Below are 24,649 nucleotides of genomic sequence, written 5' to 3'. Positions count from 1 at the left end.
CAAGCCCTTTATGGAGAAGTGTGTAGGGCACAGCGCTTCCAACCAGTGTTATAGGTTTCTCCCAGCTCTTTGTCAAGCTGGGGTTGGCCAAAATGTTGCTTAGGGATGTTATGTTCTACAACATAATTTGTGACAAATGAGGACAATCTCTGTGTGTCTGAGTTGTATCCCTTGCCCAGTTGCATTCTGGAGGAAGTCCTTCATAGTTATGATGGTTGTTGGCTTAATGAAACTGACCATTATTTTTCAGATAGGGCTTGATGAAGGATCCATAAGCAGCTTGCTGTTTGTCTGGTTTCATTTGTTTGTAAGCGGAGTTCAAACCATTGAATCTGAAGAATGTAAACAATATACAATTAGATACAAAAAATAGATTTCAAAACATTAAGAGATGATATATCTAATATGATCAACTACAACTTGTGAGCTCACCATACACATAAACATCACAGGCAAGGTTTCCAAACAAGCTATTGGCCATACATCATTGAGCGACATATACATGACCAAGAAGATCCTATAGAACCCATTTGGGGTCACAGTGGTAATATGAGCAAATATAGTCTTGAGTGAGCAGCCAATAAGATGTTTATTTACTTTACACTAGACCAGTGATGAGTCTAATTGCTGATGAATCCAGACCAGGGCAAACCTTTGCTCATTACTTCATTCATTTTCTAGCAATTGTCTCTGCTCTTTTAACTGTCTGGGGGCTCTGGGAGTTATAATTAATACCCCATGGGAAATGCATTAACTGAGAAGCAGCTATCAAGATCAGAACTAATTTAGGAAATTGGGTCAATGCAACTCATAGTACTGTATGTGCATGACAAATTTAAAGGAGGTCAGGAGCAATGTTCCCTATGAATAGCAGAATGATGACTTTTGTGCAGCAGTTTGTTGTGTGGGTTTGTGCACATGCAAGCACTTGGATTAGAGGGCCCATTGGTCAGGACATACAGAAGTAGGCAGCTGGCTTCATTTCTATTGGTGTATATAGCCCAAAAGGAAGAAAGAGATAACTCACACTACTTGGAAAGAGTCACAAGTGATGTTCTGTGGGATGAGGCTGAGTTGATCTTTAGAGATTTCAGGCAGAACAAGGCTCAGATTATGGACAAGCGATGACCAGTCAGAACTGGTCAAATTATTGATTTGAGGAACCAGAGTCTGGAAGGTTTTGTTTAGTAGCCCCTGAGCTAGTGGAGATGGAACAGAGGTCATATTTTTCTGTAAAATAAGAAGCACAATTTTCAGGATTGTTGAAACTGATGACGTGCATAGCTTCTCACATCAGGCTCAAATAGTAAACAGTTGAATTCCAGAAGACATCAGCGGAAGGTGGTAGAGAAGCCACCACTTATTAATAGAATATACTGTATTTTCCCTGGGACACTACAGAGAATGATCACAGAACTCACCAATGCAGCAGCAGAACTGATCTGAGCCAAGAAATTGTAGGCATCGTTGGTATTTTGCAGTAATCCCACAATTTGTCCTACGGAGTTAGGGTTAGTTCCAGCTGGTGATTCCAAACTGAAGCTGGCCACTTGTGGTACTGTGAGCAAAGACAACACGTCCAGCTGAAAAATGAACGTAAGTAATGAATAAAGACACAGTTGATGAGCATGAGTATGTTTCTAATGCTATTGAAAAAAAAAATCCATTCCTTGTGTGGCTCTATCTACCTATAAGAAAACTGTTCAAAGGAGTCACCTTTTGGCATGGCTGGAGATTTTGTCACTCATTTTTTCTACTAAGGTTTTTTTTATATATATATATATATATATATATATATATATATATATATATATATATATATATATATATATATATATATATAAAGATACAGTTGCATTTTCCTTTTTTTGCATTCTTTCCTGTATTGAGCTCAGGAAGTTGACCATGAAAAACAACGTTTTTGACCAATAGAAGGTTAACATCTATAAATACTCTTAGAATATAAATGAACAGAAAAGAAACAGAAACATATAAGTAAATCCCTTAGATAACATTTAAAAGTGCAAACAGAGCATACCTATTCAGAGAACTCATTTAAGAAGTCTTGCAAAATTGTATTTTTTTCTACCCTTGAAAAACTCGAATTTATTTGGGAAAACACAACTCAACCTTTTATAAATCTGCCCCTTAATGTATGTTACTTTCGACTGGACTAGATTTTTTAGCTGTAGCATCAGATACTTACTCCATTGAAATTGGGATTTAAGGTAACCAAGTCCTTGTATTCAGCAAATTGAGAATATTTCCCAAAGTTCCACTTGATCCAGGTGCTGCTGTTGACATTCTTTGAGCAGACTGAACCTTAAGGGAGACAAAAAGAAAGTTACAGGAATAGTGCCATTGGAGTAATTACAATCAATATGATGTAGACATTACAAAGGATTTTCTGTTGTAGACTATGCATCCCCCTTTTAAAAAAAGTCTGTTTGTTACTAATGTTTACATTGGCATGACAAGAACTGGCCAAATATCACTGTTCACCTAAAACAAGTGGTATACACCAAAATATTGGGCAGTGGGACAAATGGTCCTCTGTTGGCCACATAGTGGAATATAGAGCTTAGATACTTGAACAGGAAAGGTGTCCAGCTCTTACAATCGCCCTTTGGGGTAAGCTCTGACTCACCCATCTCCTTTTCTGATCATATTAAGACCATGGTCAAAAGCTGTAACTTTTTCCCACGCAATATTGAAAACATCTGTCCCTTTCTCTCGCAAGCAACATTCATCAGAGCCTTCATACTATCCCTGCTTATTGCTTGCTACTACAGGTTCCTCCACTTCTGAAATTCTTACCATGGCTTCCCATTCAGCAAAAGAATAACTACAAACCCTTTTCATGCCTTTCAAATTCCTCTGCGCTACATCTCTTCTCTTGTGTCTCCATACATTTCTGGTGTTCCTCTCAGATGCTCCACCTGATCACACCACCACTGCCGCTTCTCCTCCTCATTAAATTCCCTCTTGCTGCTCCATACTTCTGAATTTTCATCCCTCCATTCCTTCTCTCAATCTCTTCAAAACTAAATTTCAAGATGACCTCTTGGAGCATCTGAGTCCCGGAACCTATCTGTTTATGACTCAATCACTGTAAAATCGTTGTCCTTCTATTTTTGTGATATTTTTTCCTCTTAGCAATTAGTCTTGATTGTTGTTATATTAGGACAACACAAGACTGCTGGACACAATCTCAGTCACTCATGAGAAAAATCTCAGTCAGTTCATGAGAAACTGTTATGTAGTAGACTGAAATCTATACTATAAACCAGGGGTCCCCAACTTATTTTACCCATGAGCCACATTCAAATATAAAAAGAGTTGGATAGCAACATTAGCATGCAAAATGTTCCTAGGGGTGCCAAACAAGGGCTGTGATTGGATATTTGGTAGCCTTTATGTGGACTGGTAGCCTATAGGATACTCTGTTTGGTGGTAGATCTGGTGTTTATGGAACAAAAACTTGCCTCCAAGCCTGGAATTAAAAAATAAGCTCCTGCTTTGAGGCCACTGAGAGCAACATACAAGGTATTGGTGAGCAACATGTTACTCACAAGCCACTGCTTTGGGATCACTGCTATAATTGAACAAATTACATTCTCCCATTACCATTATTTTTGAGATAAGATTGGATGACGACTTTGTAAACATCCTCTTGTTTCGCATTTTTCAGTTGGTTGAAGGAAGAGTCCATTGCTTTGATTCTGTTAGAAACAAAAGAACATTAAAACTGGGGAAACGTAGATTTGCTGTACAGGTATATACAACAGCTTAATTCTTGTGTACTGTTGGGTTTCAGTAAATTCTGCATCAGTTTAAAGGCATTCACTTTTAATAAGCTTTATCTTTTTAGTCATCTGAGCCTATGGAATCGTATGATCTGTAGGACAGCTTAGATGCTTTGCCCTTGGTGTCATCATCAAGTCCTATGGGCAGATTTATCAAGGGTTGAATTTAGAGTTCATGGGACTCTAACTGAACCCGAAATTCGAGTTAAAAACCAATCAAAATGTATCAAAAAATTAAAAAAAAATGTAAACTCAGTGAATGGGATCTACCTGGAAACTTGAATCAAATGTAATTCAAATTCAATTGGAGTTTGTGGGTCGATCCCATTCACCCAAGTTTAAAAAAAATCAAAAAAAACTTGAATGTCAGGAAGCCAGCAAACAACTCCAAACCATAGGTTAAAACAGCAATTCGGTTTAAGGTGGCGAATAGTCGATTTCAAAGTGTTAAAGGGACAGTTAATTTTTTAAAAACTCGAACCGAATTTTGACTTCTCCCTAGTCGAATTTCATTAAAACAAACTTGAAATTTGAATTTCAAAATGCAATTTTTCACTTCGACCCTTGAGAAATCTGCCCCCTAGTCTTCAGTCAGGTGACACAAGGGACATCACTGGGCACCAATTATGAGCATACATTTTATAGGTTCTCTGTAAAGTTTGTCATTGTTCTACACTTATTACTTAATCATAATGGCACTTGTAGGGATTAACAAGGTGAATTTAAGAGAACAGTGTTACTTACACAGATTGGAAGGAGTCACAAGAGAAATTCTGGGGGAGAAGCTTGAGCTGGTCTGTTGTGATTTCAGGCAGAACAAACTTCAGTTTATCTTGGAAGAGCCCTGCCCAATCAGAGCTGTTGGAAGGCGAGAGACTTGGGACCAAAACCTGGAAAGTTTTGTTGATCAGACCCTGAGCAAGAGGGCGCTGAATGGTGCTCATATTTTTCTGCAAATACAAAATATGGAACAATGTAGTTATGTGTCACCACGTTTTGGTTCATGTCTTCTTACCAGCAGCAGCAGATGTTTGCTTTTTAAACAGCAAACTGGTAAATGCTAGCTGAATAGAACTGCGACAAACTTCTAACCAGTAATTTGCATTACACCCCTAAAAGGAAGTTGACCTCGTGGGTGAACTGAAACTGATGACTATGAAGCAGGGGAATAAGACTTACTAGAGCAGCTGCTGAGTTAAGAGTAGTCAGGACATTTTGGACATCTCCCGGGTTCGAAAATAGTGCCATTATCTGTCCCACAGCATTAGCGTTGTTTACAGCATCAGACTCCAGGCTGAAGTTCACTACCTGCGGAACTGTCAGGCTAGACAATACATCCAGCTACAAAGCACAATAAATAAAACAGTTAGCCAGGAATTCATTGAGGAACCACATGTACACATAAACAGTCACATTTTCACAATGTAGTTTGTATATTTTTAGGGACTGTATAGAGAAGTGAAAAATAAAGATGGACAAACAGATGGAGGGTACAATACTTACTGCACTGAAATTGGCATTTAAGGCAACCAAGTCCTTGTACTCTGCAAACTGCATGTATTTCCCAAGGTTCTGCATGACCCAGGTGCTGGTATTGACGTTCTGTGAGCAGGATGAACCTAACAGAAGAGGAAAGGAATAGAATAAGGATACCATTGTTGTAGCGCCCTTCAGCCCAATATGATGTAGGCATTACAAAGAAATTAAATCTATCTGTCAGTAGCATGACAAGAAGTTCCTCATCCCCTTTCCCCAGACCTTGGTTAAGAACTGTTTTACAAACATTTTGGATGCATCAAGTCCAGGATGCAGGTAGACATCATTCATACGATGTACAAATTACAAACAACCCCACCTGGAAAAGTATCTGTCTGGTACAAACTGTTTACAAAGGCATGACGAGAAGTTCCCCATCTCAACACCAAATCTTTTTAGGCCTATTACCCCAATCTTGGTTAAGATGAACTGTTTTAGACACTTTAATGATACACTGAGTCCAGGAGACTTTTTGACCGAATCCAACCACTATTTACAGGATTCGGCTTTGGCTGAGGGCTTACTATTCAGCTGAACTGTATAAACATTATGGGGGTTATTTATCAAAGTCCGATTTTATCTCAACATTTTCTGCTACAAACTCCAATCAAATTTGCTCAGGTTTTTTACGCTTATTTATTATAACATTTTCCCGAAAATTTGCTTTGCGGAAAAAAAGCTATTTTTTCACATTTTTCACCCGAAAACTCAGATTTCTTATGCTTTTTGCCCAAAAACTTCGGGGTAATGCACGAAACCCAGCGCACATCATAAGTAATTGTGACTTCTCCCATTGACTTATATGCAAGAGTTTTCCAACCTCTGGGTTTAATAAATTACAAAAAAATTGCGATTTTTTAAAAGTTCAATTTTAAAAAAAACTCACAAATTTTTCAGGAGTTTTGCATTTGGAGTTTAGTAAATAACCCCCTATATGTCTTTAAACCCCTGGACTACTACCTTCCATTGTTAATGGGACGAATGGTCTTCTAGGGAACAAAGTTGAAGAAAGCATTTCATTTTAGACACTATTATACTGTAACCTAATGTAAACTAGTAAACTGAGATCTTTACTATAATTCTAAAATTACCATTGTTTTTGAGATAAGGTTGAATGACGACTTTGTAAACATCCTCTTGTTTTATATTTTTCAGTTGGTTGAAGGCCAAGTCCATTGATTTCATTCTGGTAGAAACAGAAAAATTAAAACTGGGGAAATGTAGATTTACAGTCAATAAAATCTCGTTGCTTCATTCTAAATCACCATTGGGTCTCCGTAACAGGTTTCATTACAATCTACATTGATTTAAAGGCAAGGGCTTTCAATACAAATGCACAGAAATATTGAAATGTGGAGTACTCTCTTGACACCAGTGAACACAGATGGAGCACCATAGTCCTATCTGCATTTATGGCTGAGGTTGGACTTCACTTACACAGCTTGGAAGGAGTCACAAGAGAAATTTGAGGGTAAGATCCTAAGTTGGTCAGTTGTGATCTCAGGCAGAACAAATTTCAGGTTATCTTGGAAGACCCCTGCCCAGTCAGAGCTCTTGGAGGCTGAGAGGTTTGGAATCAAAACCTGGAAAGTTTTGTTGATCAGACCCTGGGCTAGAGGGCGCGGAATTGAGCTTAGGTTGTTCTGCAAAAAATAAAACAATAATAAAGTTTGTGGAAGAGCTTTAAAACCATGGCAGTTATGGCTGAACTTCTGAAAGGAAGGTAAAACAAAAGTATCTAAAAGACTTCACAGAGCCTCAAGTGCTCAGTTCTACATTGTAGTTGTTCCCTCCCAACTGTCCCTATTTTAGTCCTGAATATTGGACCAAAATGGGTGGATTCATCTGAATAGGGATGGGGTTTGGGTCAGAGAGGGATGTAATAAAAGTTTGACCAGTAGCAGTAACCAATAGGGTGTAGACCAGTAAATTCTACCTGCTGATTGGTTGCTATTGGTTTCTTCTCCTGGGCAAACTTATTGTCTTTCATTAAATAAGCCCCTGGGCTTCCTAGGGCCCACCAGAAAAACTGACATTGAGGTCTTGCTCTCACAACAATGAAGCGGAGTATAAGATGCGCCGGGAGATCTCTTGGCATCCTTACCTCCCGGCGCGTCTCTTCCACTGTGTTGTGGGCGCGGGCGTGTCCGTTGCTGATGTCTTCAGCCTTAAAGTGATGCTGGCGTTGCTTCGCCAGCGTCAACGATGAGCGCCATGACATCATCAGTTGGCCCAGAATTTGGCACCAAATTCCTTTTAAAAGGCCAATTCTCCATTTTGGCAGTGCCCAAGCTGGCTTCAGTTTACTGATCCTGCTGAAGCATTGTTATTGTGTTTGAATTCCTGGTTTTTGACTCCTGCTTGATTCTTGACTTTGATTCCTGCCGCCTACCTTGACCCTTTCGCCTGATCTTTGTCTACGTTTTGCCTAATCCTCGCCGGTACCTCGTTTACTGACTTTTACCATTTTACGCACTAACTCCTTGTTGGTTCCGCAGCAGAAAGCCCAAGGCCCCAAAATGGCGTTGGTGAACACCGGAATCCGCAGGGGTGCCCTGTGCAACTGACTGTACCCATGTTCCAACTGACTAGTTGGCAGTGCCAAGTGGTATAAAAGTTATACAGGGTTATGGTATTAGTCAGAAAGATCTAACAGCAATTTACCCAGACTATAGCCTACTGGGAGAACTTCTTGTGTTGTGACTGACCAGTCTAACCTTGGGTACACTGTTGACATTATTGTATTTAGCTCTGTATAGTGTTGCCACGTGCCCGGTATTTTAGCGGCCTTGCCTGTAAAAATTAAGCTTGATCCCAATGATGATGAGGGGAAATCCATAAAAATATAGGAAGGCCAGTTTTTTTTTTTCAAGAAAAGGTAGCAACCCTAGCTCTGTATAGTCTATGAGCTTTGGACCTGTATAATACTATTTTGTCAGTCTGTCCATGCTTCAATTTTGTAAATCCCGAAGTCAGATGGGGGGCCGGCTAATTAAGTAAGTGTGGCGTGGCCGGGCCCTCCTTACCCTCGGGGCCCCCTACAACTCTGCCCCCTGTCCCCCCCTGATGGTGGCCCTGACCACTATATGGGAGTGGTTTGGGGCTTTTTTGCTCCTCGTTCAATTTCTTACATTTTTGCCTTTCTATATAATTGGAGTGCCCTCCACCCATTTCTTGTTTCTATGCACTTTATCATCTTTGGCAAGTTTAAAACAGTAGTTTGTATTATTAAAAGGACAAAAAAAAAAAAGATCAGGAAAAATATTTACATATTTACTTCTTAATATTTCCATTAGTAATACACAAAAGGTGAACCTCTTCCTTTTGTGAAGTCTAAGCAGCACCCAAAGGCCGAGCTCTATAGCCACCTATTGTAAGCCTCTATCATATTAGTAACTAACCTTTTCTAAATTTTTTGTGTGTTGAGTAACATGGGAATGGACAACAAATACATACAGACTGTACACTCCCGCAGTTTAAGCTTTATTGTGACAAGAAGTGCGTGGGTGAAAGCTTTTGGGTAATTCCTTTAAATAAATACTAAATACTTTCTGTCATGGATCAGTACAAAGCGGTCAGTTCTATTTGCATCTTCTTGAGACCAGTTATTTTATTAGAATAGCACAGAAGGGTGCGGCTTTTGCAGATTTGTATAGCCTGTTTTGCTGCTAAGGTTTACTGGAAAAATGCTTAATTCTTTCTTTTTGTGAGCTTTGCATAGGTGAGCTTTTTAAAACACTAAAAGGCAGACATTCATTGAGTTTTGCTGGGTGACTGAATCTGTAACATAGTAATTGAAGGTAGATGAAATTTCATAGTGATGCCATTGAATTTTTCTATTTTGAAATTTTTATTTATGTATCCCCCTGATACTCATGTATTATAAGGGACAATGTACACACTACTGTAAATGATAAGGATATTAGAAGTCACTGAGGGGTTGTTCTGTGACCATATAAAGGCACAAGGCTGCAGGCTGAGTTATACAGGGAACTCTGAGTATCACTCATGTATTATAAGGGATAATGTACCCCCTACTGTAAATGATAAGGATATTAGAAGTCACTGAGGGGTTCTGTGACCATATAAAGACACAAGGCTGCAGGCTGAGTTATACAGGGAACTCTGAGTATCACTCATGTATTATAAGGGATAATGTACCCCCTACTGTAAATGATAAGGATATTAGAAGTCACTGAGGGGTTCTGTGACCATATAAAGGCACAATGCACAAGGCTGAGTTATACAGGGAACTCTGAGTATCACTCATGTATTATAAGGGATAATGTACCCCTTACTGTAAATGATAAGGATATTAGAAGTCACTGAGGGGTTCTGTGACCATATAAAGACACAAGGCTGCAGGTTGAGTAATACAGGGAACTCTGAGTATCACTCATGTATTATAAGGGATAATGTACCCCCTACTGTAAATGATAAGGATATTAGAAGTCAATAAGGGGTTCTGTGAATTTATATATGCACAAATGTAGCATAATAATGTAAATAAGAATAACTTACCACAGCTAAATTGAAGTTATTTAGGAAGCTTTGGAGGTCAGTAGAATTTTTCAGTACTCCCATAATCTGGCCAGTGGCATTAGCATCAATTGCTGCATTTGGCTGCAGGCTGAAGGTTGCCAGCTGCGGCAGTGTCAGGCTAGTCAATGCGTCCAACTGCAAGGCATAACACACACAAGAAACCAATGAGGGATTCGGAAAGAAGGGACGTTTATTTATATCAGAATACATTGGACAGGGCAAATAGGGCTCTGGACACAGAGGGGGTAATTTATGCTGAAAAAGTTTTGAGTTTGTTAAAAGACAGTGTAGTGCCAAATGTGTCTACAAATCCCTCTGGGTATGTGGCCTTATGCTAAGCCGTTCTACAAGACCACCTATCCTTAAAGTAGATGACTTGCCCATGCCTGGATCTTATAGAAGTAAGCTCACGTATCAGCACTGGACCCAACTATAATATGAAGATTTTCTAGGGTTTCACTATTATGCTCAGTTATAAACATTTTGGGTAATTTAGGGCAATGGTTTCCAAACCATGTGGCTAGCCTCTTGGGCAGGTTGCAGTAGTGTCATGGGGAGCCTCTGTCTTCAGGCCAGTTAGGGTGAGAACTGAGAAGAATGTCCATAATCTGGAAGCCCTACTAGAAGGTTGCTCAGGGTAAGATTTGGGATGAATAAGTATTTTCCTTTTTTCTCTCCTAGAGATTCTTGGAACTATGACTGGTACACCAATATGTTGCTCCTCCCACTTTTTTTTTTAATATTTGTCTTTCAGTGTTCAAGACCAACCAGAATTATTCGTCGATTGGAAGAAGAAGCCATCACAGTGTTATGATGTTATGATGTAGTCATGATTTTGACTACAACCACTCACATTCATTCATTCACATCAGTTATTACTGATATCACCATTCCTGGTTTATTGTATCCCCATGACTGGTGGCTTTTAGAGACTATTCCATTTGCTACTTACAGCCGTGAAGTTAGGGTTAAGTTCAGTAAAGTCTTTGTAGTCCGCAAACTGAGCAAATTGCCCAAAGTTGTTTGCCAGCCAGTTACTGGAGTTGACGTTCTTTGAACAGGCATTACCTAGTAAAAGAAACAAAGAGTTGCAAAATGTCCAACTGCTAAAGACTAGAGATCTTCTGAACTCACCCATTATCAAGATATATATAGGGGATTAAGACATTTTGTGCTACTAAAAATACCCTAAAAATGTCCAGCTGCTTCCATGCAGTTGGGTCAATGACATTTCACATACAGTTATTTTTGGGCTGGGTCCAATCAAATTGATGATGTTATGCAGGAAGGTCCTTGGTGGAAGAACATACCTGAAGAATTCTGACGGACATTTAACAACGACTTGAGGATTGGAAACAGCTCTTTCCCATTGGTGATAGTCATACCAGGGTCTTCCATACCAATATTCTTCACCCTTGAAGAATAAGAAAGTATTTTGATATCACCCAGATTAGCTGACCAGCCTTAACATCTTTAGAAGGGAACTGTATTGGTTAGTGGAGACTAAGGGGCAAATTCACTAAACGACGAAGCGCCTAACGCTAGCGTTAATTCGCTAGCGTATCGCATTTTCATTAATTCGCCGATTCACTAACGGACGCTGGCGTAAAATCGCTAGTGTTACTTCGCACCCTTATCCTGGCGAATTTGTGCAATGGACGTAACTACGCAAATTCATTGATGCGCAAATTATTCTGAACGCTACCTTTTACGTGAGACTTCCTTCGCCACCTCAGACTAGGCGAAGTGCAATAGAGTAGATAGGGATTGCTTCAAAAAAAGTTAAACATTTTTCTAAGTCCCAAAAAACGCTGGCGTTTTTTCTTTTTTATGGGTGATAAGCTGAAAAAGAACGAAAATTTTTTTGGGGTTACCCTCCTTCCCCCCTACATTTCCTAATTCATGGCACCTTAACTATACAGTGGGCACATGTGTAGGGCAAAATAAAAATTTTAATTGCTGTTTTGAAGGTTTCCCAGGCTTGTGTAGTGCTGCTACATATACCTCCATTGTAACTTAAATTTGGCGCTGTATGCAAATTAACCATCGCTAGCGTAACTTCGCTTTACTTGGTGAATTAACGCTAGCGCAACTTCGCAACCTTACGCTTCCCCTGAACGTAACTTCGGATTTTAGTGAATTTGCGTAGCGCTGGCGAGAATACGCCTGGCGAAGTGCGGCGAAGTGGACGCTGGCGCAACTACGAATCTTAGTGAATTTGCCCCTAAGATTCGTAGTTGTGCCAGCGTCCGCTTCATCCTAAAGTGGATACTTACAATTCCTGGATGTTTTCACATGGCGCTTTCTTGTCCACCAGACACTGCATCATTGGTGCATTAAGATAAGGCAGGAACGGCCAAACATGTTTTGGGATCAACTGAGGAGGGGGTCCATTAGCAGGGCCGCTGCTGTTTAAGTTCTGTATAATAGTGGGCCAGATCCCTGCCAAGAAGAAATACTTCCATTCTCGGCTTACATTCCCAAACTAATCAAAAGAAAATAAGCAGAAATGTCACTATTTTTTGTTATGGTTTTTGTTAAAGCAACTGTAAACCCTTTTTTTCTAGATATTAGCCGTTTTTAAACACCTAATATAGTGAATCCATCTGGACAACTGTCTACCCTTGGCTGAAAATTAATTTCCCGAGCAAAGGAACGTCTTGTTATGTCATTCTGCTACAGGGAATCAGAATTTTCCCGGACGCCATCCATTCTATGCCTTTAGACTGTATCGACATATCTATTTAGTGCTCATGAATACATAAATAAAAAACTTAATGACAGACAGAAGGCAGAACAATGGCATGACTGCAATGAGTCATTATGTTTTTCTGACTCGCCCTTTACGTGTTTTGGTTAAAAAAGTTAACCAACCAGAAAAAGTGGAATTTGAGAACAAACAAAATTTCCTTAGCTCTGGTCAAAATAGATTTAGATAGACAACAAACAGTATTTGCCTGAAACGGTCCCATACTTTACATACAGGCGTACAGACATTCACTTGGCTATTGTATCAAGTCATACTTTCTACCCAAACAGGTTATCTAGAATTCGTAAATTTTAAGGAACTTTTCCTCTAAAATACAACCATGTAGACCAGGGGTCCCCAACCTTTTTTACCCATGAGCCACATTGTAAAGTAAAATAAGTTGAGGAGCAACACAAGCATCAATATAGTCCCTGAAGATGCCAAATAAGGGCTGTGACTGGTAGCCCCTATGTGGACTGGCAGCCTTCTGGAGGCTCTGTTTGGCAGTACACCTGGTTTTTATGCAATCAAAACAAGTCTAGAATTCAAATATAAGCATCTGCTTTGAGGCCACTGGGAGCAACATCAAAGGGGCTGGTGAGCAACATGTTGTTCCCAAGCCATTGGTTGGAGATCACTGACGTAGACAATGGCTCTAGGAAGGGATATCTGGGCTGCACTTGGATCTCTGAAAAATGAATGGGCTTTTGACTGACCATGGGTCAATCAATTATGAATGGAGATGCAGAGCAGAACTGTCTGAATTCCAATCAAAGTAGTTTCACCTATACATAAGATGGAGACAAAGCAGCAGCTGTAGGTAAGATGAATAGGAAACATGTGAGCTCATAAGCTCTGGAATAGGGATTCCGTGCTTAGTTAGAACAGTTAGAAACATCTAGAACCAACAATATTGTTTAGACAAGAGATGTCCAACTTGCAAAGCTAGAGGTATTTGTAGAACATGTCCCACCATGAACTAAAGGCTTTTGGGAATGTTTAGAAAAAGAAAGTATTACAGGGCAACCCTTTTGAAATAAAATATAAAGGTGATACCTTTATTGGCTAACGAATATAATCATAGGAAGCTTTCAGAACAGTTTAGTTCCTTTTTCAAGCTGATAAGCTGATTGGAAATGAAAGTACAGAGGGACTTCCATGATTTATGGAATTTACAGTTTGTCATGCGTTGTCTTTGGAGTCTATGTAACGGATAGTTATACACACCTGCCCAGTGAGGTTGGAGAGCATGGCCACTGAGTTGTTGTTGCTCAGCTTTGAGAAAAACAAGATGGAATACAGACTGTCGTTGATCATTGCACTGTTGTTGGAACAGGCAGTCATATTCAGCAGGAGATCAGGGGTAAAGTTACTAAAATTGGCCGCCTGGAAGAGATCACCAAAATTATCAGCACATATAGGGATTGTAAACTCAAGGCATAGTTAGTAGGGGTAACAGGCATACTCACTGGTGTACAGGCATACTCTTTGAACGTCCATCGGCAAACGTCTGCAACGTTTGAAATTGTTCTATGAAAAAAAAGAAGATATTGAAGATAGGTCAGTTGCTTCGGTGGTTCATGGAACCCAAGAGAAAGTAATACAGATTTGTCTTTGGATTTGATTTCTCATGTGTACGGATGCACTGGGAAACATTTGTTCAGTTGAGCCATGGATGGAACAAGACGTGCGAATGTGTAAAAAGCTTTAGACAACAGTTTATTCAGTTCTGTTTACAGGAATCAGAAGCTATGTGTGTGTTTTCAGGATAAGTGGTGGTTAAGTGACCATTGGGTAAAAACATGGGAAAACATTTTTTTTTTCAAAATGAATCAGTTAAAAGTGCTGCTCCAGCAGAATTCTGCACTGGAATCCATTTCTCAAAAGAGCAAACTGATTTTTGTATATTCAATTTTGAAATCTGACATGGGGCTAGACATATTGTCAATTTCCCAGCTGCCCCAAGTCATGTCACTTGTGCTCTGATAAACTTCAATCACTCTTTACTGCTGTACTGCAAGTTGGAGTGATATCACCCCCCTCCCTTTCCCCCCCCCCCAGCAGCCAAACAAAAGAACAATGGGAAGGTAACCAGATAACAGCTCCCTATCACAAGATAACAGCTCCTGGTAGATCTAAGAACAACACTCAATAGTAAAAACCCATGTCTCACTGAGACACATTCAGTTACATTGAGAAGGAACAGCAGCCTGCCAGAAAGCATTTCTCTCCTAAAGTGCAGGCACAAGTCACATGACCAGGGGCAGCTGGGAAATTGACAATATGTCTAGCCCCATGTCAGATTTCAAAATCATCTGTTTGCTCTTTTGAGAAATGGATTTCAGTGCAGAATTCTGCTGGAGTAGCACTATTAACTGATTCATTTTTAAAAAAACATGTTTTCCGATGACAGGATCCCTTTAAGTCTATGGAACTGTGTGCCACTAGCCCAAGGCTTATTCATGCGGTCACTGTCCCAGGCTGCCCTCCCATTGCTAGATGGGCATCGCAGAATCAGGAATAACAACTACCTTACCTGTTGACGTTGGAACACAGCACTGTTTCTATGAAAAACAAACAAAAGAGTGGTTAGGGCAACATAGTTTATTTTACTCCAAAACATTAAAATGTCACATTAGGAACCTACCATTAACAGAGCTGGGGGGGCACTGTAGAGAGAACCAACAAGACATTAGCATCGTTTTCAGGCAAAATGACAAAAGCATGTAAATCAATCATAGAGATGCATTTTGCATTAGGACCGGTCATTTTTTTTTTTTATCATAATCCATTTATGGGGTGGAAGTAATAACTGGTGCAACGTTTGTTACTGGCCTACTCACTCGTAGCAACCAATCAGCAGGTCCCATTTATGGGTCAGCTGCTTGAATACAAATGCCAGATTGGTTGCTATAGTTTAGTGGACGTGGCCAAACTTTTATTAAATGACGCTTTAGTTGTCTATGGAAACTGGGAGTTTAGAGCAACATAGGCTCATCATCAGCATTGGCTCATTGGTTCAATAGTAGGAGAAGCAAAAATGTTGAGTTAAAGACGATTACCCTAAGCTTAATATATATTTTATATTGTTCATGGGTAAATATAGTCCTGTATTATCAAAGACTAGGCAGCCTTAAAGTATATACATGGCATGTCTATCTGCCTGTATACCAAAAATGGGGGCAGCACATGGCAGCACCAATCAACTGATCATCAGAGAGCTGCAAAAAGAATCATGTCTACTCTGTCTACATGCCAAGTTCAGATGCAATCTTTCCCTAAGATAATGTGGGGGAGTAGGTACCCTATTAGCTTCATGATCAGATAAGCTCATCTACTGACCCTTCAAAAACATCAGCAGGGTTTTGGCCATATTGCTCTGTAATTGCACTCTATTGACTGACTTTATGGGGCACATTTGCTAAGCTCGAGTGAAGGATTCGAATGAAAAAAACGTTGAATTTCGAAGTTTTTTTTGGCTACTTTAACCATCGAATTGGCTACTTCGACTACGACTTTAACTTTGAATCAAACGATTCGAACTAAAAATAGTTCGACTATTAGACTATTCGATAGTCGAAGTACTGTCTCTTTAAGAAAAACTTTGACTACCTACTTCGCCAACTAAAACCTACCGAGCATCAATGTTAGCCTATGGCGACCTTCCCCATAAGCTTTCCTAGCAATTTCTGATTGAAGGAAAATCGTTTGATCGATGGATTAAAATCCTTTGTTCGATCAAAGAAATGCGGTAAATCCTTCGACGACGATATTCAAAGTCAAAGGATTTTACTTCGAGGTTCAAATATCGAGGGTTAATTAATTAACATTCGACCAATAGTAGGGGGCAGATTTACTTAGGGTCGAATATCGAGGGTTAATTAACCCTCGATATTCGGACTGCCGAATGTAAATCCTTCGACTTCGAATATTGAAGTCAAAGGATTTACCGCAATTCGAATGATCGAACGAAAAATCAATTAAACAATTAAATTCTTCGAATCGTTCGATTCGAAGGATTTTAATCCATCGATAGAACGATTTTTCTTCGATCACAAATACATTAGAAAGCCTATGGGGACCTTCCCCATAGGCTAACACGGCACCTCGGTAGGTTTTAGGTGGCAAACTTGGGGGTTGAATTTTTTTTTTAAAAGAGACAGTACTTCGATTATCAAATGGTCGAATATTCAAACGATTTTTAGTTTGAATCGTTTGAATTGAAGTCGAAGGTCGAAGTAGCCCATTCGATGGTCAAAGTAGCCAAGCTAAGTAAATGGGCCCCTAAATGTGCCCCTATGTGTTTAAAATATTTTATTTGATTTTCACATAAACAAGAGAAATCAACATGACAGCAAATACCATACAGACTCAAAGGATGTGGTGTAATTGGTACAACGGCATGTTATTTTAAAGATGAATAACATTTAATGGAGAAAAACAGAAAAAGGAACTAAGCCAGTGGATGTAAAGGCAAAAAGAAAAGAGAAAAAGCCCATTGTTTTCGGGAAAGTCGAATTTCCCAGCAGTCATTCATTTTACATTCGAAGAAACTGAGAAATTTGACAAGTGGCGTAACTAGATATTACTGGGCCCCACAGCTAATTATTTTTCAGACCCGTACAGTGTCTAGAGGTTGACCAGTTTTACAAATATTTATCGAAGCAGTAAATGAATTAGGGCTTCATGGGGCCCCTATACCTTCTAGGCCCTCCTGCAGCCGCAGGGTCTGCTTCCTCTGTAGTTATGCTCCTGAATTTGACCTTTGGTATTGGGAGTCACAGACCTCAAAATAAGGAGGCTGTCTAAGTCTAAGGGCAGTCTAAGACAGTCAAGAAGATTCTGGGATATTTAGACGCCCGGCGACAAATCGCCTCTTCTTCAGACAACTAATCTCCCCGAACTGCCTCCCCGCCGACTAGAATATAAATTGCCGGTGGGATGGCACTCGGAGCAATTCATTTTCCAAAGTCGCCCGAACTTCGGTAAATGAAGCGTTCTGAATGCCATCCCACCGGCCATTTATACATGAACATGAATACAATTTTATTATTATTTTCAATCTAATGTTCAAGAAACTAGTGACCTCCCTCCAAAATAGACTAATCTCTGGACAAGACCATAGATAGTGGAAAAGGGATACATTAGTCTCATCACATTTGGGACAATACAAAACGGGACTAGTAAAGGAATCTTTAGAAAAACTGTTCCAATAAACTAAGTGGACTACCTTGAAATGTTGTATACTCCAACTCTCGGCTAAAATGTATTTATTATAATTGTATATAGACCAAATCAGAGGGGGACACTTGATTTGACTTTATCTGCCTGTATGTCTCCAGTTTAAAGGGGAACTATGGCGAAAATGAAAATGTAATATTCGCTTCAGCATACTCAAATAAGAAACTTTCTAAATACAATCAATTAAAAATTCTGCCTTGTTTCTGAAATAATCAAGTTTATATTCACTATTCCTCTCTCAGCATCTGTTTCTCTTCAGTCTCTCTTCATGCAGCAGTTGGGTGTCAGATATTCATTGACAGTTAGATCCAATATATCTTATAGGGGGGCTCCTTTTGCCTAGAAGATGTATTAGAGCTCACTCTATTAAAATCACCAGACATCATGTCTCTCTACATGCAGATTTTGTGCAAAAGGCAGTTATTTTGTTAGATTTTGTTTGTACTGGAATCAGTTATTTGCGTGAGCTCTAATACATCTTCTAGGCAAAAGAAGCCCCCCTATAAGATATATTGGATCTAACTGTCAATGAATATCTGACACCCAACTGCTGCATGAAGAGAGAATGAAGAGAAACAGATGCTGAGAGAGGGATAGTGAAGATAAACCTGATTATTTCAGAAACAGTACAGAATTTTTAATTGATTGTATTTAGAAAGTTTCTTACTTCAGTATGAGGAAGCTTATATTACATTTTCATTTTCACAATGGTTCCCCTTTAAGAGCAAGGGGAAGTGCCATTTTGGGGGAGGAAGCAAAATTCTTTTGTACCCCTTAGTTCCTTAAATTCACACACCCTGTAACAAACCACATAATTGGGAGAGAAAAAAGCAAATACATTGGGACAGGGAAGTTTTTACACTTACAGTGTTGTTGACAGCGGCAGACACAATAACCAGAAGGCCTGAATGCAACAAAAGAAACATCATATCAGTTACACTCGCAGTCATTTTGTTTCTCTTCCAAAAGGGACCTATATATGAATGTCTCATATGAGGGATGGTTTTATTCCAGTATATTAAATTTTAAGGGTAAAGGTGGAAACGCAATACCAAAGGCGCTTAGTCGTGCTTGTTAGGAGATAGTGGCTGGGAGTGAGGTGTTGCACAAATATTACAATGCAAGAAGATTGGGGGGTCATTTGGGATATACATTTCACTAGATAGACTAGAAAAGCAAGAATCAATAGAATCATCAGGATAAGATTACTGCTTTCCTAGTTGGGTCCAGGTGCTCATGCCCCAGACCTTTAGCATAGGGGATACGGCAATTCAATGACAGGCAGGAACCACTCCGGAACATCCATCAAACAAATAGTAGAATCCAAGAGCCAAACTTGAAGTATAAGAATAAAATGTTTCTTTATTTTACATTATGTCTAAAAGATAAAGCCTTACGCGTTTCGTGTCATCCAGGGACACTTATCATAGGAGAGCGAATGACATGAAACGCGTAAGGATTCTACTATTTGTTTTATGGATGTTCCGGAGTGGTGTAATTTGGGGAGCTTTGATACCTTCTCCAGGTTTTAAAGTGCCAAAAAGCACCCCATGCACAAATGCAGTTCTCTGCACGGTAAAAGGCATTTTAGGAATGTGAATAATTGCTCTTCTATATAAGCCATTTTGACTTTTGTTATGATATAACCACAGCCAACATTTTGTTATTCTACACAACCAGAACTAAAACAAAACAAACACCAGTAAAGACCAGTGTGACCTCTATCCAGTCCCCTTTTGGGGTATTGTTTTACTGGGCCTGTTGAGTAAAACCATTAGTCGGGCAGGTTTGGCTTGCAGAATGGGATAGATCTGGATAGATCTTCATATCAGAAATAACTCGCATTTCTGCCATAACGGCAGATAAGAAGAAGCTATAAGATAACACAATACACCAGGACTGTAATTTTCCACCACTGAAATATAGAACAAAAGTATAACGACTTCAGGGAGGACATTGCCCAAACACAAAATCCAGTAGTGCTTTTGCCTCCATTTGTGTTGGTGCTCACACGTAACTACATATAATACACAAAGGCTATGAATATCTTGTAAATGATATCCTTATAAACTATATATTTTACAAGAGGGGCTACTTTATTCACTATAATACACAAGCGCTATGAATATCTTGTAAATTATATCCTTATAAACGGTGAGTTCTGATGTCATCAGTTATAAACGGTGAGTTCTGATATCATCAGTTATAAATGGTGAGTTTTGATGTCATCAGTTACTCATCGGTGAGTTCTGATATCATCAGTTATAAATGGTGAGTTTTGATGTCATCAGTTATAAACGGTGAGTTCTGATGTCATCAGTTATAAACGGTGAGTTCTGATGTTATTTCTGCCACATGACTCACTGAAACTTGTGTATTATAATAAATAAAGTACCCCCAGTTGCAAAATATGAGGATATTAGAAGTAACCTCGGAGTTCCATGATCTGTATCCTTTGGCCTTATGCTTTTATTTGGTCATGGAATTCCTCTGTAAGTTATAATATCCTTATAATACACAAAAGCCATGAATATCCTGTAAATTATATCCTTATAAACGGTGAGTTCTGATGTCATCAGTTATAAACGGTGAGTAGTGATGTCATTTCTGTCACATGACTCACTGAAACTTGTGTATTATAATAAATAAAGTACCCCCAGTTGTAAAATATGATGATATTAGAAGTTACCTCGGAGTTCCATGACCTGTATAAAAACACTCGGCCTTCGGCCTCGTGTTTTATATGGTCATGAAACTCCTCGGTAACTTATAATATATTTTACAAAAGGGGGTACTTTATTCACCATATATTCTACAATAGGGGGTACTTTATATACTGTACTCCATGGGTTTGCACTTACTTGTCAGAATCAGGGCACTTTTCAGCGGAACCCCCATATTGAGGTCAGGACAATCAGCCTGTGTAGAAAACAAAACGTATTGGGTTTATGGTAGAGCAGCAGCATGCAACTTTCTACATCATGATAAATGCTCTGGTCAAACGTGGGTTTTATTGTTCTACTTCAGGACAAAGACAAATTTCTATCATTTGTAGTTAGTCCACAGTTATTTATTGTTCTCAGCAGAGATAGAGATGTGCACAAGTGGAAGCCAGTAGCAGGTAAGACATCCGTCATCTGGAATTTGAGGGAAGTGGGGTTTTCCAGAAAACGGGTATTACGGTTATTTAGATCACCATTCCTTGTGGGAGGGTGGTTCACCTTTAAGTTAACTTTTAGTATGTTATAGAATGGCCAACTTTTTTTAAGCAACTTTTCAATTAGTCTTCATTATTTTTTTTTCATATCGTTTTTGAATTATTTGCCTTCTTCCTATTTCTAGCTTTCAAATGGGGGTCACTGACCCCATCTAAATAACAAATGCTCTGTAAGGCTACACATAGTTACATAGTTAGTTACATAGTTAAATTGGGTTGAAAAAAGACAAAGTCCATCAAGTCCAACCCCTCCAAATGAAAACCCAGCATCTATACACACACCCCTCCCAACTTTCACATAAATTCTATATACCCATATCTATACTAACTATAGAGTTTAGTATCACAATAGCCTTTGATATTATGTCTGTCCAAGAAATCATCCAAGCCATTCTTATAGTCATTAACTGAATCAGCCATCATGTATTGCTATTGCTACTTTTTATTACTCCTCTTTCTATTCAGGCCTCTCCTTTTCATATTCCAGTCTCTTATTCAAATCAATGCATGGTCGCTAAGGAAATTTGAACACTAGCAACCAGATGGCTGAAACTGCAAACTGGAGAGCTGCTGAATAAAAAGCTAAATAACTCAAAAACCACAAATAATAAAAAATGAAAACCAATTACAAATTATCTCGGAATATCCCTCTCTACATCATACTAAAAGGTAATTCAAAGGGGAATAACCCCTTTAAGGCAGTGGCTGTCAAACTTTTTCAGTTTAAGACCCACTTAAAAGTCCAACCTTTGGTCATGGCTCCCCTTAAATATATATAGGAAAATACTATCCATAGAAGTTATTCTAGGGGAAGATATTCACCCCAAACACCCAACTTGTCCATCAAGCTGGACTTTCAGGTGTATGTAGGAGAACAAACTGAAAGTCTCCTTTACTGACCTTCAGACTGAACCCCCCCCCCAATGCCACAGCAGGTGGGCCTGGTTTAAGGCCACTAATAAACATTTACACATTAAAAAACACTGTGATTGGTTTTGTTTGGCCAACAACAATTACTTTTTATAGCTTTGATATCATCAAGTACAAGGTACTGTTTTATTATTGTAGAAAGGAAGAAAATCAGTCAAAAAATAAGATTCTAATGCTTAAATATGACTCATTAAAGGGGTTGTTCACCTTCAAACACTTTTTTCAGTTCAGATTGTTCCCCAGAAATAAAGACGTTTTCCAATGACTTTCTATTTTCTATGTGTGACCTTTTTTTTCTAATATTAAAGTGTAAATTGTCATTTTTTACCTTCTAAAGCAGCTCGGGGGGAGGGGGTCGCCGACCCTGTAAACTGATTTAAATTGATACATTTAGTTGATACATTTCTTATCTTTGTCCCTGCTGAGCAGAATCCCTGGGTTTCATTACAGGCAGCTGTTAGAATTGATACAATAGTTGCTAATACTCCAGAGATGCTGCTGAGAAATGTATCAACTAAATGTTGTAAAACTGTAACAGATCAGAATCTGCACCTGAATTACTGAGCTGCCAGACTCAAACACCAGAGACACCAACATTCAACTTTACACTAAGGGGCCAATTCACTAACTTCGAGTGAAGGATTCGAAGTAAAAAAACTTTGAATTTCAAAGTGTTTTTTGGGCTACTTCGACCATCGAATGGGCTACTACGACCTTCGACTACGACTTCGAATCGAACTAGTCGAACTAAAAATCGTTCGACCATTCGATAGTTGAAGTACTGTCTCTTTAAGAAAAAACTTTGACCCCCTAGTTCGCCATCTAAAAGCTACCGAACTCAATGTTAGCCTATGGGGAAGGTCCCCATAGGCTTTCCTAAATTTTTTTGATTGAAGGATATTCCTTCGATCGTTCGATCGCACTATTTGCGCTAAAATCCTTCGACTTCGTTGTTCGAAGTTGAAGGATTTGAATTCCCAGTCGAATATCGAGGGTTAATTAACCCTCAATATTTGACCCTTTGTGAATCGGCCCCTTAGATTGTGGAAAAACAGTCAAAAATAAAAAATGAAAGTAATTGAAAAAAGTCTTTGTTTCTGGAGAACCATCTGAAAACAATTGCACTGAAAAAAGTATTTGGAAGGTGAACAACCGCTTTAAAGTGTGACATTCCCATTTTTTGGATCCTCGTGGTTTCTATAATAGATTCCATATCTGCAGTAATGCTTAGTTAATAATATTCATTGACTCTCACAAGTGAAGCTTATGAAATGTTAAAAAGTTTGCGTTGGGGATCTGTCTGTCTGTCTGTCTATCTATCCGTCCGTCCGTCCGTCCGTCCGTCTGTCTGTCTATCTATCCGTCCGTCCGTCAGTCTATCTGTCCGTCCGTCTGTCTGTCTGTCTGTCCGTCCGTCCGTCCGTCCGTCCGTCTATCTATCCGTCCGTCTGTCTGTCTATCCGTCCGTCTGTCTGTCTGTCTGTCTATCTATCCGTCCGTCTGTCTGTCTATCTATCCGTCTGTCCGTCTGTCTGTCTATCTATCCGTCCGTCCGTCTGTCTGTCTGTCTATCATCTATCTATCTATCTCTATATTCTATTATCTATCTATCTATCTATCTATCTATCTATCTATCTATCTATCTATCTATCTATCTATCTATCTCTATCTCTCTCTATCTCTATCTCTATCTCTATCTCCTATCTATCTATCTATCTATCTATCTATCTATCTATCTATCTATCTATCTATCTATCTATCTATCTATCATCTATCTATCTATCTATCTATCTATCTATCTATCTGGAATGCTGAATGTATGGTTTTCCAGATGAGGGACCTTTCCATAATTTAGATCACTATAAGTTAAGTCAGCTAAAAAAAAGTAACGTTTTGCATAAATTGCACTAGGGATGCTGAAATGTATTATTGCAAAGAAAATGTTTTAATATACACATGATATATAGGGAGCATAATATTGTACGACATGGTAGAGCCTTGCATGGCTTCAAAAGCGAACCTGGAGTATCAAACATTTTGCATGAAATGCTTTTCACATTTAATTTTCCCCAAAAAATATCTTAATATAACATGATATTTAAAAATAAATAAATAAATAGAAAAATATATAGATATATATCACAATATTCCGTGGTTATCTATAGACACAAATGGAAAGTTCTCTAGTAGTTAAGCACAGGGACACCTACCTGTCTGTAGCAGCTGTCAGCCCTTCAGTAGTAAAAGTGCTGCTAATAGCAAGAATTGAAGGTAATATACACTATCTGGGTGTGGCTTGTGTCTGATGCAAAACCTGAACTTTAAGTATATGTTGTTCCATTCACTCAGACATTCCCCAAACAAGTTCCGCAAAAACAGTTTTAACGGTTAATTGCAGGGTCCCTTTATTGGTATTATTCTGAAACCAGGAAAAAACACAAGAATTTATGATTCTGATCATTTACAGATCTCCTCCATTTGTTATAGTGATGCACCGAATCCACTATTTTGGATTCGGCCGAACCCCCGAATCCTTCACAAAAGATTCGGCTGAATACCGAACCGAATACGAACCCTAATTTGCATATGCAGAAGAATTTGGCCGAATCCGAATCCTGCTTAACAAGG

The 24,649-nt window shown here is 39.0% G+C and overlaps 1 protein-coding gene across 1 annotated transcript in view; it reads right to left on the bottom strand.

Moving 5' to 3' along the window:
• Window positions 1-24,275, bottom strand: part of msln.L (mesothelin L homeolog) — a 46,888-nt gene extending 22,613 nt beyond the window's left edge. The window contains exons 1-21 of the mRNA XM_018236605.2: window positions 24,232-24,275; window positions 20,736-20,793; window positions 18,741-18,778; window positions 15,281-15,302; window positions 15,170-15,197; window positions 14,103-14,163; window positions 13,861-14,019; window positions 12,161-12,369; window positions 11,195-11,298; window positions 10,837-10,952; window positions 9,864-10,019; window positions 6,780-6,985; window positions 6,434-6,528; window positions 5,310-5,425; window positions 4,986-5,147; window positions 4,551-4,756; window positions 3,628-3,722; window positions 2,207-2,322; window positions 1,422-1,583; window positions 1,028-1,230; window positions 238-332 (exon numbers count right to left, since the gene is read on the bottom strand). Of these exons, the coding sequence (XP_018092094.1) occupies window positions 238-332; window positions 1,028-1,230; window positions 1,422-1,583; window positions 2,207-2,322; window positions 3,628-3,722; window positions 4,551-4,756; window positions 4,986-5,147; window positions 5,310-5,425; window positions 6,434-6,528; window positions 6,780-6,985; window positions 9,864-10,019; window positions 10,837-10,952; window positions 11,195-11,298; window positions 12,161-12,369; window positions 13,861-14,019; window positions 14,103-14,163; window positions 15,170-15,197; window positions 15,281-15,302; window positions 18,741-18,778; window positions 20,736-20,772 (2,386 nt within the window). The 5' untranslated portion in view covers window positions 20,773-20,793; window positions 24,232-24,275. The remainder of the gene's footprint in view (window positions 1-237; window positions 333-1,027; window positions 1,231-1,421; window positions 1,584-2,206; window positions 2,323-3,627; window positions 3,723-4,550; window positions 4,757-4,985; window positions 5,148-5,309; window positions 5,426-6,433; window positions 6,529-6,779; window positions 6,986-9,863; window positions 10,020-10,836; window positions 10,953-11,194; window positions 11,299-12,160; window positions 12,370-13,860; window positions 14,020-14,102; window positions 14,164-15,169; window positions 15,198-15,280; window positions 15,303-18,740; window positions 18,779-20,735; window positions 20,794-24,231) is intronic.
• Window positions 24,276-24,649: the final 374 nt, after the last annotated feature.

Source organism: Xenopus laevis, chromosome 9_10L (assembly GCF_017654675.1).
Source record: "Xenopus laevis strain J_2021 chromosome 9_10L, Xenopus_laevis_v10.1, whole genome shotgun sequence".
NCBI classification, from domain to species: Eukaryota; Metazoa; Chordata; class Amphibia; order Anura; family Pipidae; genus Xenopus; species Xenopus laevis.
This window is presented reverse-complemented; position numbering and strand designations above follow the sequence as displayed.